Source organism: Pseudopodoces humilis, chromosome 6 (assembly GCF_049639895.1).
Source record: "Pseudopodoces humilis isolate 2021_Gansu_Grassland_sample_001 chromosome 6, ASM4963989v1, whole genome shotgun sequence".
In the NCBI taxonomy this organism is placed as follows: domain Eukaryota; kingdom Metazoa; phylum Chordata; class Aves; order Passeriformes; family Paridae; genus Pseudopodoces; species Pseudopodoces humilis.
The window spans coordinates 65,385,647-65,398,166 of NC_142205.1; the positions used below are offsets into that span (position 1 = coordinate 65,385,647).

A 12,520-nucleotide genomic window follows, 5' to 3' on the forward strand; every position below is an offset into this window, starting at 1 on the left:
ACAGGACTTTCCCCTCACAAGGCTCTGCTGGCTATGACCAACACTGGTTGCATTATCCTACAGCTGCTTTTCAACACGTCCCCAAATCAACTTTTCCATGATTTTACCAGGCACTAAAGTGACATTGACAGACCTGTAGTTTCTGGCGTCCTCCTTCTTGCACTTCTTGAAAATTTTAAGAACATTTGCCAGCTTCCAGTCAGCTGGGATGTCTCAGGATTCCTGAAACTTAAAAAATCATCAAGAGATGTTTTGCAATGATATCAGCTAGTTCCTTGAGGATTCTGTGATGAATCTCATCAGGCCCTATAGACTTGTAGGGATCAAGCTGCAGCAACAGATCCTGCACAAGTTCAGGGTCAGCTGGGAGTTGATGACTCTCACCACCATGATCCTCTAAGCTCAGGGCATTGAGACCCCCTTGGTCTACCATCAGTGTTGAAGACAGGGCAAAGAACACATTAAACACCTCTGCCTTGTCCCTGTCCCTGTTTGTGAGGTGACCATCCTCATCCTGTAACATGCTGATGCTATTTCAATACTGCCTTTTGCCATTCAATACTTCAATAGAAGTCTTTTTATCATCCTTCACATTTCTGGCCACCTTCAAACTCCCAAGTGAGCATTGGCTACATGAATGTCTCCCTACAGTGGCAAGCAGCATCTCTGTGCTCTTCCCACATCACATGACCTTGCCTGTACTGGGCATACACCTTCCTTTTTCGCCTAACATCCAAGAGGACACCCCTGTTCGACCCAGCCAGCCTTCTGCCTCACCTGCTTAACTTGCAACATTCAGGAATTGCCTGCTCCTGTGCCCTTAGGAGGTGGTGTTTAAAAACTGACAAGCACTGATGGACCCCAGCACCTGCAAAAACATTCTCCCAGGGGACTTCCCTGAGCAGCTTTGTGGTCTGCTCTCCTCATGTCCAGAGCTGCGGTTTTCCTGCCACTTTTCCTCCTGCCAAATCCTTTTTCCTGTCAAATGATGGTGATCATTATAGGAAGTCCCTTCCTAAGATTCAATACCCCATCAGCCTTTCAAATCACTCTTCCAGATTGCTCCAGCAACTTCACCACAAACCACTCTGCCCCACTTCGGATTAACCTTCAGGTAAGATGCTCGTTCTTACCATCTGTCATCACTCAACAACCCTTTTTCAAAGGCACACTGTGACCACTACACTTGCTGCTTCGCCCAAATTCTGAGCACTGTAACTACGTTACATTTGTTGTTCAGTCACCATTCCTTACCTCCCAGCCAGTTCATATGAAAAGACAAAAAAAAATGTTCCTCACTTCCTTTTCACAAAGCTCTGCACATGCAATCACCACATTTCAGGCCAGCAGCGGCTGCAATTCTACAGTAAATGACACACACCCCCAAGGTTATGTACTCGGTAACCTTTGTGAAGGCACTCTGGGATCCATCTCAAACACTACAGGAATCCACTGGGATTCAAAGCCCTTTCTAAATCTAAGATCCCCGTCATTCAGTCAGTGCAATGGATATTGGCAAAATTCGTTTAACTTTAAAATAACATTTGTTTAGCAATGATAGAATAAGGGTCTGCCTAAATTACAGAACTCTGTTCCATAATCCATAGGTATTAAATCTTTCATTTCTCAGAACTCACGTGAAACTCTGTAAATCTTGGAAGTATTTTTCATCTGCATGTGTCTTTGATTCTTCTCTCGGATGCTCTGCATGTAGGAGTATGATAACCCCTCCAAGAATAAATGAAAAAGCATTGTGGCAGCAAGTAAAGTCAGAATAAAACCATGCCTTGAATTCCTTGCTCATGGAAAACAGTGCACAAACTCTCTTTGACACCAAGGAGTGCCTGGATTTCACACTACTTCCCTTAAACAAATGTCCATGAGTTTCAGACCTTTCTCAAAAACAAGCTGTCCACCAATTTATGCTAAAAGGAACACCTTGAAGCTCTAAATGGGAACTCCTCCACTGCACAACTTGATCTCGCCAGAAAACAGCACATGGAATAGTCAGCACAAAACACCTTTGCAGATTTACCAATCAATGAGGCTAAAAAGCCAGGTGTCAAACACTGAGCAGGAAAGCTAAAACAGCTTCAGTATCTCACATTTAATTAGAGTGAGACCCTGAACCATAAAGAGAAGGTTTAGCAACAGAGGAGCAAGCTGAAATGCAGTGTAACAAAATTTGCTTAAAAGCTATCAAAACGCTAGCCAGCCACCAGAAAACAGGAGAGTAATGGATGTGAGGTAAACATTACTGATTTCCTCTCTACAGGCTTTGAAGAATGCGGCATGTACATCACAAGGCTTTTATGATGGGCCTAGCTAATATGAATGCCCATTATAGTTGTTGTACTACACTATCCTGAAGGCCACAGAAACAAACAAGCTCTGCCAGCTGACCAAAGAAGAAAAGGTTTCAGGAGAAAACACTCATAAGCACTTCTCCAAGCCTCTCTCAACACCATTCCTCTGTATTTAGACAAAAGTTCAGAATCCAGAGCAATGCTTGCAGTCATTTTTCATTCAATTATATTTCACGGATGAGATGTTCAAAAGTGACCTCTAATTTCAGAAAATGAAATCCCTCAGAACATGTTCGGATATCCAGGGACTAATTGCAGAACTGCCAGGCAAAACTGGCACTGACACCTCTTGCCCAGTGCTTCAAATATGCTATTTTGGCTTTGTGTTGAAATGAGGATTTAGAATTTTGATTCTAAGGGGACATAGCTAAACAATTTCCAGTACTTAGGTTGAAGTACATGAAATAAATACTTCTGGGAGCTTAGCTTTAGGAAAATAATCAAGTCTCAGGGCAAAGAAGAAGTGATGAAGAAAGCAAGGGTGCTGACTTTAAGCTGCAAGGCTTTAAAATACTGCAATAAACACATAACCACCCACACTAAAATATCTTACATGAGTCAGTAAATACATGTATATACTCTAGGACTGCAGCCATGTTGTTAAGCTTTCTTTTCCACTGTATTTCGCCCCTAAATGAAAGCCATTCTTCCTTCTTTCATCTCACAAAATGAGAGCACCTTTTTCTCCCTCTGAAGAACTACTGTATCTCCAGAATAATGTATTTTTAGCAATTTGGCATAAGCTTTGTTTCCTTGTGACTACCAAGGAAACTGATTCAGTTCAGTGATCCAATGGAAAACAACTTTTTTTTTTTTTAATAAATTTCATTATTAGTGGCATCGTTGCTATTACATTCCAAATATTCAGGTTCCTTAGCTCAAGAGAATACAATGTAGGTTTTTTTTAATGCCAAAATATTTCCCAGGTTGCAAAAGCCTACATGCTGGAGCCTACCCCAAAATAACAGCATCATTCAGGTTACCCCAAAGACATTTACTCAGTGACCCTCATGGTGAACCTGAGACGCCTGGTCACAGTCTAGAAAAGCACGGTGTGCAAACTCAGCTGCAGAACTGCAGCAGCTCGAGGCACAATCCTCATTTGTAGGGTGAGAGAGAAGGCCGAGCCCTAAGCTCAAAGACCATAGAGCTCATAATGATGCAACAAGTCCACTGGAGGACCAAGAGGCTGAAAGGGAAGCAGGTGTTTGCAACAGGATTCCAACTAGGTGTTATTAAAATTTTAACTTTTCAATTAGAAGATGTCGGTTTGAAATGCCCAGAATAGTCAAATGTAATTGGTGTCAGCCTCTGGAAACTCTGAGAAGGAAAAACAGCTAGTGAAAAACTTGAAGCCTTCAATACATACCACAAAAACTCAACAGAAATTTTTATATGTTTTGGGGGGAAACTTCCTTACCCTTCTAAGACTACTTAAGTACAGTGGATCAGAGATGCTACTGGCAAAATAAGAATAGAGGAACAAATATAGTGAAGAGTAATCAGCAATTCTACTAAAGGCAAGAGAGAGCCTGTGAAGGTGAAACCTGTAAGGGGACACCCTTGACATTCAAACATAGTTGCAAGAAACCACTGGTATCTCCTGTAACAGGAAAAGTGGAAAGAACCTAAGCTAAGTCAGTCATTCTTTTCAGGGAAGTCTGAATGACAAAAAGCCTTGGAAGTGCTGACCCCACATTCAGTGTTACCTGGGCTTCTGATTAATAACCCTTGATCCTTCTGAACATGCATATAGTTATAGAATGAATATGCAGGAACCTGTACATGAATTCACCCAGTAACAAGAGGCAAAAAAAAAAACCCCAAAAAAACCCACAAACCATAATCAAGAAAAAAACAAGTGTAATGCAAAGAAAGTCATATATATTTGAAATAATACTTGAAAACACTTTTAAAATTTCACTATCTTTGCCATGCAATTTATTCAGAAAAGTTATTTGCAATAACCAGGCTTTAAAATAGACAGATCATAAAAGGGCAAGAGGTTTCCTTTTCTTTTCCAAACTCATTTTCTTATATCATGATCTATGGAACAGATTTCGTGGAAAATATAATTTACTAAGTTGATAACTCTGTTCCAAATAGTCATACATCAAATAGCATTACAAACAAGCACTGCAATCAGCAACAGGTCAGGCAATTGTATCTATTTCAGAACTTCAATTCCAAGATTAACTGCTTCATATTTTATTTGGTAAAAGCTGTTACAGAAGGCACATGAAGAGATCAAAGGCTTAAAAAAAAACAGCTAAGAGAGTGAAAATAAAGACTATTATTAATATGAAACACTATTTTATAAAGTTGCTAGGAAATGAAAAAAGGGTGAAACTAAATTCTAATGGAAGACATGTTTGCTACTACTTGTTTATCTTACAAATAAAAGCACACCTTTGTTTCTGGAAAGTACGTCTCACCTTTAAGGAAATACACTGACTTCAATTTTAATAACCTCAACTTAACTTCCAACCAACAAAAACGTGTCTGATTTGTTTGGGGCTTTTTCTTCCAAAACCCCCCAGCTGCAGGTAGCTCTCCAAAACCAAGCCAAATTCCTCACCTCTAACAGATTTTGCTCAATCCTTATTTGGATTAACTTCTAATCAGCCTGCTAGTTCTTACCTTCTCTAATCCTTTCACCTTTACTACTTCATTTCAGCAACAGTTTGCCTAGGGTTGTTTAAAGAGGCAGCTTTGGCCATACCTGAGCAGATTCCCAGGCAGCACAGACACACCTAAGAAATGCATGCAGGTGAAGCAGTCACCTACGTGGAGCCAGAGTGTACCACAGCGATAAGTTCTCAGAGTGAAGCTCTCAAAAGCACCTAGGAAACCACCCCAACCATTTTCAGACTGAAATTTTACAAAAATACCCCAGATTTGAAGATGTGCATCCAGCTGAATCAAATCAAAACCACAAAAACCTCTCTGACAACTGGCTAAGCTGCAGTATTATCAAATGCAATCTACTTGCTCTTTTGGGCAAAGAGGACACCTTGGCACATTCCCCAAAGTGGTATTTTGTCTCTCCCCCCAACCCCTTCTTATTTCTGCTTAAATGAAAGATTATTAGTCACTAGAATCCAAACACAAGACATAGAGAGATACCAACCACAGTGTGTGCTAGTTACATCAGTACAGATACAGTTAAAAACCGTAACTATTTACTATTTAGTTTGGGTACTTCTGTACCCAAATTAGTGATTTGCTGAATTCAAATTCTTGTAAGCAACTCCTCAAAGAAAATCTTCAAATGCAATGAGGAACAACTTTTATGCTCTGTTAATCTTTTCTGCTTAAGCTTGAAGCACTACACTTCCTCACTGCAAGAGGGTATGAGAAGACTGAAGCAAATTTAAAATCCTTATGCAAACTTCTATGGGCAATGTCAGCAGAAGTCTCCATGCTCACTCTGTCATTATAATGATAAATTAGGCTGCTAGCCAAGATTTCAAAGATGACCACTGACTTTTTGCTCTTGTTTTATCTTATTCACTAAAACTACATGTCAGTTTAAGGGTGGGGGGGATCCTGGATCTACTCTCCACCTGTGCTCAGAATGATTGAGTTCAAAACTAGATCCTTACCACACACATTTCATTCATTACCAGTTCAACCAATACGCAAGACGCCTGTGGCACATGAAACACTGCATTAGAACACGTTTTCCAACTCATAACCTCCTGCACTCTACAACAAAGGAGCACTTACTGCCATTGTCGTCAGAGTCCTCACTGCTGCTAGGAAGCCGATGTCGTTTCATGATCTCCCCGGGAAACAGCAGGCAGCCTGGGAAGCAATGAGACAGCACTTAACCCCAGGTAATAACACACAGTCATCAACTTGTGCTTCTGATGGCATGCGAGCATTTACAGCACACAAAGGAAAACAAACAACTCCAGCTGCAGCTGAAATATGAACAGTGAACCTCTCAAGGATGCTTAATTAGGCTGTTATCATATGAGCAGGTGAACAACACTGGAGAGTGGCAACGACAATCCCACCAATGCTCTCCCCACACCAAAACCGCCGTGTTTTGTCCTGAGAGGTGTAAAAACCACTAAATATCCGCAGCCAATGTGCTTAACTTCCCCTGCCTATTCTGACACTAGATTTGCAATACAATAACGTTTTTACTGCTTGTGTAAATATTTACTTTGGCTAATATATTTTTGGAGCAATTTTATTCCTGTTTAAAGTGCCAGATTTACGAAATCAGAGATTAAAGTCATCCAGTTAGACATAAAAAATGAAACATCAGCAGTAGCAAGCCCAGTTTTCCCAGATTAACTAAACATGCATCATCTATGCCCTGGAAAGCACCACCCTCTAAGATGAGTTACTTCCTCCTGAAGGCACATTTCTAGCACCATGCCTACAACACTAACTGTTCTTTGGGAGTAAGATTATTCAGATGATTATTCAGAGGTTCCTCCAAACTGCCAGATTTCTACCAATACCAGATTCATGGACACATGGGCTTGTGATAAAAAGGCCAAAAATTCCAAGTCCTTTTAACTGCTATTCTCAGGGCACTGACATTTTCATGTGTATTCCCTGTTGAATGAAACCAAATTCAGGAAAAAAAAAGGAACTGTAAATAGCTAGTCAGTACTTACATGTAAAAAGCTATTAAAAAGTGCAAGTTGAAGAGCAGAAAAAAACATGACAAGTCCAGAAAGGCATATCCACCATAAGATAAACTGACAAGGACTCTAGATGCACATCAAAACCCCTGAGTCTTTGCTTACCACATATCAATTGTGATATCAACAAAGTCTGGGCACTCTGCTGGCACCAAATCCCTCACACCTACCTTCTGCACACAGATTTGGAGATCAGATGCAAAAATATACTTTTGCTTCTAGCTAAATGCAGAAAATCTAACCTTATCTCCATGTGAGTTCGGACTTCCTCAAAACCTCTCAACAAAACTCTTTCCATTGCTCCTTCGTGTAAGAATTAACTGCTTCAACTTTGTTCACTGAGAACATGGCTCACTGTAAGAAATTCAGTAATGCCTTCAACTTTTATAAGACTGATTCCCAAAATAAGAAAACCCAAAAAGCCTAACAAAGCCTGGCACTATTTACAATAGAGCACAAAAATATCTGCTCTTCCCAAAGTGATTCATATATAAAGAAATTAGCATTTTTGAAAGAATACATTTTGTCACTGCTAGCAAGTTACAAGCAGCTGAACCTGAGATCTATTTTACACTTCCAGAGAACTTAACACAGTTCTAAGAGCATGAGCATTGCAGGCTTGCCTCCTTTTTCATATTATATGTGCAAACAGAGTTGGGGGGAAGCCTCCCTCCCACACAGACTGGCTTTTCAGAGCAGGATTTAATACACCCGTCACTGAAACATGTAACAGTTTTGAACTGCAAATTTTGCTCACTAAAGAGAAGCTGAATGGTTCACCTCACCAAGACCTTTTGTCACCATTCCATAGAGTAAGAGTTCACATACAGTGTCTGATACCAGAGAATAAAGAATCATCAATGGCAGCCTCTCACAGAGCCAGAAGAATTCTCTCCAAAAATTGCTTTGAAGCAGGCCAGAACTTTGTGTGTATGGGAGACAGAAATGCTGCCAGTGGATAAATACACAGACCAGCCAGGACCATCAAAACCCACTGAATACAGATCTGGTAGAAATGCAGGAGATCCAGAGCCATGTTCCTATACAGTCACTTAGAAAGACAGAAAGCAAACATTCAGATTCAAAACAAGCTAAGACAAAACTGAAAAATCAATTTGCTCTTACAAGGCCAAACTAGGGGGATGAGTATCTATCTGTAAGGTAATTCTTCTATTAGTTCACATATTAATAATAGCAATGTAAAAGAAGATATTAATTTAGCAAAAATCTCCCATAAACAAAGTAAAGAAAATTTGGAAGGAAATACAGGAAAATTGCCCTATCTCAGAAGTGTAATTTGTATATTCCTGGTCAAAATTCTCACTTCCTGGTTTACTTCCTACATGGTCTGAAAAGCATAATACACTGTTAAGCAAAATAACAGAATGTAAGTACACTAAGACACACCTGTGAACTTGTAACAAACAAGAGAATTTGGAATTCTGCTCCTTCACATCTTTCCGGAAAAGCGTATTTTGAGTTGATTTTCTTCTAACATACTTTCTGCAAATTCAAAAAAAATAAGGAAAGAGATGGAACCTTCTTCCTCCCACCACATGTCTTTAAAAACACAAACTGAACATCTCCTTTTTGGTTGCTGTTCAAAGGAAAGAGTGGTAATCACATGTCCCAGTTTAAGCACTCTCCAGAGGTTTTTCAGGAAATAAGCCAGAGCAGAAGCCACTTTCCTGAGTACAGGGTATAGATAAGGCACCTAATTTCCTTGTCCACTCTAGTCAGGCATCTGAAGTTGGCCACTCTGAAAAACCTGTGTTCTCAATAGTAACATTAAAAGAAATATCCCATTTGATGAAGCTCCTGTGAGATTGTTTGATAGATCCATGCAGAAAAAAAAAAAAATGAAAGAGTTAAAACTCAGAGATCTCATTTTCTCATCTTTGAACCTAATCTGAGTTTACAGGGAGCTAAATACCAGATGAAAAAACAGCATTTGGCTTCTTAGAGCAAGACTCAAACCCCTTAAGATTAACCCCCTGGAACTTTTGTCATTAGAAGAACAGCTTTTTTCAACTTCTAAAATCATTTTAAACTGCTCCCAACAGATGTTCATATCCACAGCCCAGAACACATGTTCTAGAGATAACACTGGAACAGCTAATAAGACTTAAAAGCACACACATTGCAATGCTTTTGGTTTAAGGGTATCGCAGCGCCTCTGCCTCAAAGGCTACTGGTTTCTGTCAGGTGGTGGGTGACTCAAAGTCACACATGAAACACGTTAAGAAGTGCACATTAAAAATAAACTTGGCTTATGGATAGTGATAGTTTTATGCAGACTGATACTGCACGTTTTCCCTGTTCCAGCAGGCATACACTGCGGTCACTGTAAGCAAAGAGACTTCACATTTGAGGCCAGCTTTAATACCAGGAGTAAAAGCTATGCACCCCAGCCTGCAACACTTGCAGGGCAGGAAGAGACACCCAGATGACTGAGCTCAATTCCCAAGTGCGTGCAAACACGTAATTGCTGCCCAGCCCCGAAGTTTCCACAAAACATCCACTGCACCCACACACGCCACAGAATGACCTCCCAAACCCCTTCGCAGAACCAGCGGTGCTCTGAAGCAAGGACACAGGCAGCCAAGCAGTGCTCCTGAGTGAACCCTGGATCTCCTATCAAACATTTCTACAACTGTTTTTCCCAAATTCTTACACCAGCCCCAAAAGGGTGTTTGCCCAACACCCTGTTTGTTCACCTGAAGAGAAAGGCCAGTATCACCCTGAAATTACAGCCTTCTGATTGTATGGAGTATTGTATTTTTCTATTATTTATTTTTTTGCATTCAGTGCTGACACTGCATGAATGATGTCCAAATATTAATGGACTTTCACATGGTTGTGTCCTTATATGGGACTGACCACGACAGAACTGTCTCCCTTGTCTGGTCTATTAAAGGGGGACTCTGATTTTAAAGTCACCTCTGACACTAACCCACTGGCACAGTAGATGCTGGAGGAGGTTCTGTGAGCAGTTTCTGCTCCTCAAGTTTATTACATTAATCTTTCCATTGATGTCGCTGGTTTGTTTTTTGGGTTTTTTTTTTAGAGAGTCATGAGGCTGGATCAGCCCAATTGATAGAATTACAGACTGCTGTCATAGCATTTCATAAGTTTTCCCAGGCACCTTTCAATTTGGCCATGGATTCTGCCTCTGTGACCAAATTGAGAGCCATCCACAAGCAGGTGTTGATGTTGGACATTTGTTTCATTTATTTTTTGGGGTTTTTGTTGTTTTTCTGATTTTTTTTTGTTTTTTTGGTTTTTTGTAATAACGAAAGGGTGAGATATCACCCTGAAATTACAGCCTTCTGATTGTATGGAGTATTGTATTTTTCTATTATTTATTTTTTTGATTGTTTATAATTCTTTTTGCTAGTTTCTTTGTTCATTTCTCTTTTTTCTTTTCTTTTTGTTAAACCAAAAAGGGTGAGATGTCGCCCTGAAAACTCAGCTTTTGAGCTTGCTAACATAGTTTTCTAAGGACTCTCCCAGGACAGTAACTGTAAACATAGATATGTGTACATTCTTTCTGTTACACGTCTTGTGATGGGCATCTCTCATGGCCAGTGCAGTGAGAAAGTGTTATCCTGACCATCCAATCCCTGGCCGCGGTCAGGAGCCTATAAATCCTGAGGGGAAAAATAAACTCTGCTTTTTCTTTTACCACACCTCGACCTGTGTCCGCATGATCTATTCATCTTCAGCGGTAACAGGCCAGCACTTCAAAAGCTGCTGCAAAGTCCAACTACCCTAAGCTGACAAAGGCTGCATCACCAAGCCACACTCTCTATCAGTTTTCAGTGACTCCTGTGAATTCTTAATAACTCAGCAGCCTTTGTACATAAACTTTCAGTTTCTTTTCCTCCGAAGAGGAAAGACCATTGTTTCTTTTTGTTAAAACCATCCTTTCAGAAATCAGTCAGACCAACACACAGCATGCTGATCCTGTTTTCTCCTGAGCATGCCAGTATAACATTTAGCCATTTATTGGGAAGGAACCAAACTGGGATGAGACTAATGCCAGCCTTCAGCCAAGCGCAGCTTTCAAGAAACAGCCACAACTCCGCTGGCAATGTTACTCCAATTTCACGGGCAGCAAAGCATCCAAGAGCATTTCATGCATTCTCATCACCATGATAAATGGCACAAATGGGACAGAGACCATGCCTTTTTAGTCCCCAATCACCCTCAGATGAGCTAGCCACACCAGGGCAGCACTGGTGAAAGCAAGCACACCTTGCAACACGTGCCACTGTGCTGCTCCAGAGGCTGAAGGCACTGCTCTGTTTTACGGCAACACGTCACCAAGTCACTTTTCCATCCTTTTTAATTGTGCTTGCTCTGAAAGTTAAGCTCTGGGTTTTACTCACTGGTTAGATACAAACTTTAAACATAAGAATGCGACTCTGAACTTCAATGGTGGATTTGATGAAATTGTTTTTGAAGGCAAAATTACACCACCTGAAACTGGCTTCTGTATTTTAGAGAGCGTGGGAAGTCTTTTTCAAAATACTTGCAAATGCTGTGCAAATGAAATGGCTAGACAAGAATCCAATATAATCAATGTCAGGCCACACAACAGCATTTGAATTTACATATCCTTGCAGAGCTGAGCAACAAACACCTAAATCTATACAAATAACTAGATGCAGGTAGGCACTGTCCACTTCCCAGTATTTGATGACAGATGCAGTGCAATGGGTTACACTCAGGAACCTGACACAGTACAGCAAATTCACTATTTTTAGCAGCATGCATTACCATGCCACTCCACTCTTACCTCTCCAAGAGATAAATTACCAAAAAAACCCAAAGACCCCACAGGACAGTGATGTCGAGACCCTTCCTTTTTTCTCCCACACTGGAGTCCCAGAAGTTGCACTGGTATGAGCATAAAAAATGCAAAGAGCAGAAATCCAGACACTACCCCATGAAACTGGGACAACAGCAGGCACACACATACACCCATGTGCCACACACCACGCGCACAGTTAAGGACCCCACATAGTTTTTCATGCAGTTTGACCTCAAGTAGAGAGGCAATCAAAGAGAAAGATGTAAAGTGTGTCAGTCCTTGTTATGCAAATAACTAAACAGAACCAGATTGTAAAAAAAAAATTATACATGGAAAAATTTACATCCTCAAGTCAAAGGTTTTCCACAGCACAATTCTTACTGAAGTATTTTCAAGGGCTGCATAAACCCCTGGGTAAAACAGTGTATAATTCAAACTCTGACAGACAATTAACTGTAACCATGTTAACGGGTGTCACTATAACAAACTGCACTGAACAGCTGCAGAGACAGAATGGGAAGAAAGCAGAGTTATGACAGATGTACACCCTGAAGACAAACTGAAAAACTGGCTTTTCCTGAAAGTAACCCACTAACTGCGATGAAACGAAGACCTAATTATCTCTGGTACACAAGAAATTGCTTCAGAACACCTATTGTACAAATGGAAGTGAA

General features: G+C 40.5%; 1 protein-coding gene across 13 annotated transcripts in view; it reads right to left on the reverse strand.

Annotated features, from left to right (window-relative positions):
- The window catches only part of JADE1 (jade family PHD finger 1), a 116,177-nt gene that overhangs the window by 27,194 nt on the left and 76,463 nt on the right, over window positions 1-12,520 (reverse strand). For 10 of the 13 annotated variants that reach the window (XM_014254780.2, XM_088057143.1, XM_005525543.3 and 7 more), the window contains exon 2: window positions 6,096-6,173. In XM_014254780.2, the coding sequence (XP_014110255.2) occupies window positions 6,096-6,147 (52 nt within the window). In that variant the 5' untranslated portion in view covers window positions 6,148-6,173. Of the gene's footprint in view, window positions 1-6,095; window positions 6,174-7,858; window positions 7,937-8,437; window positions 8,534-12,520 lie in introns of those variants that run through there. The other 3 variants (XM_088057144.1, XM_014254778.2, XM_014254781.2) reach the window with 2 other exon arrangements.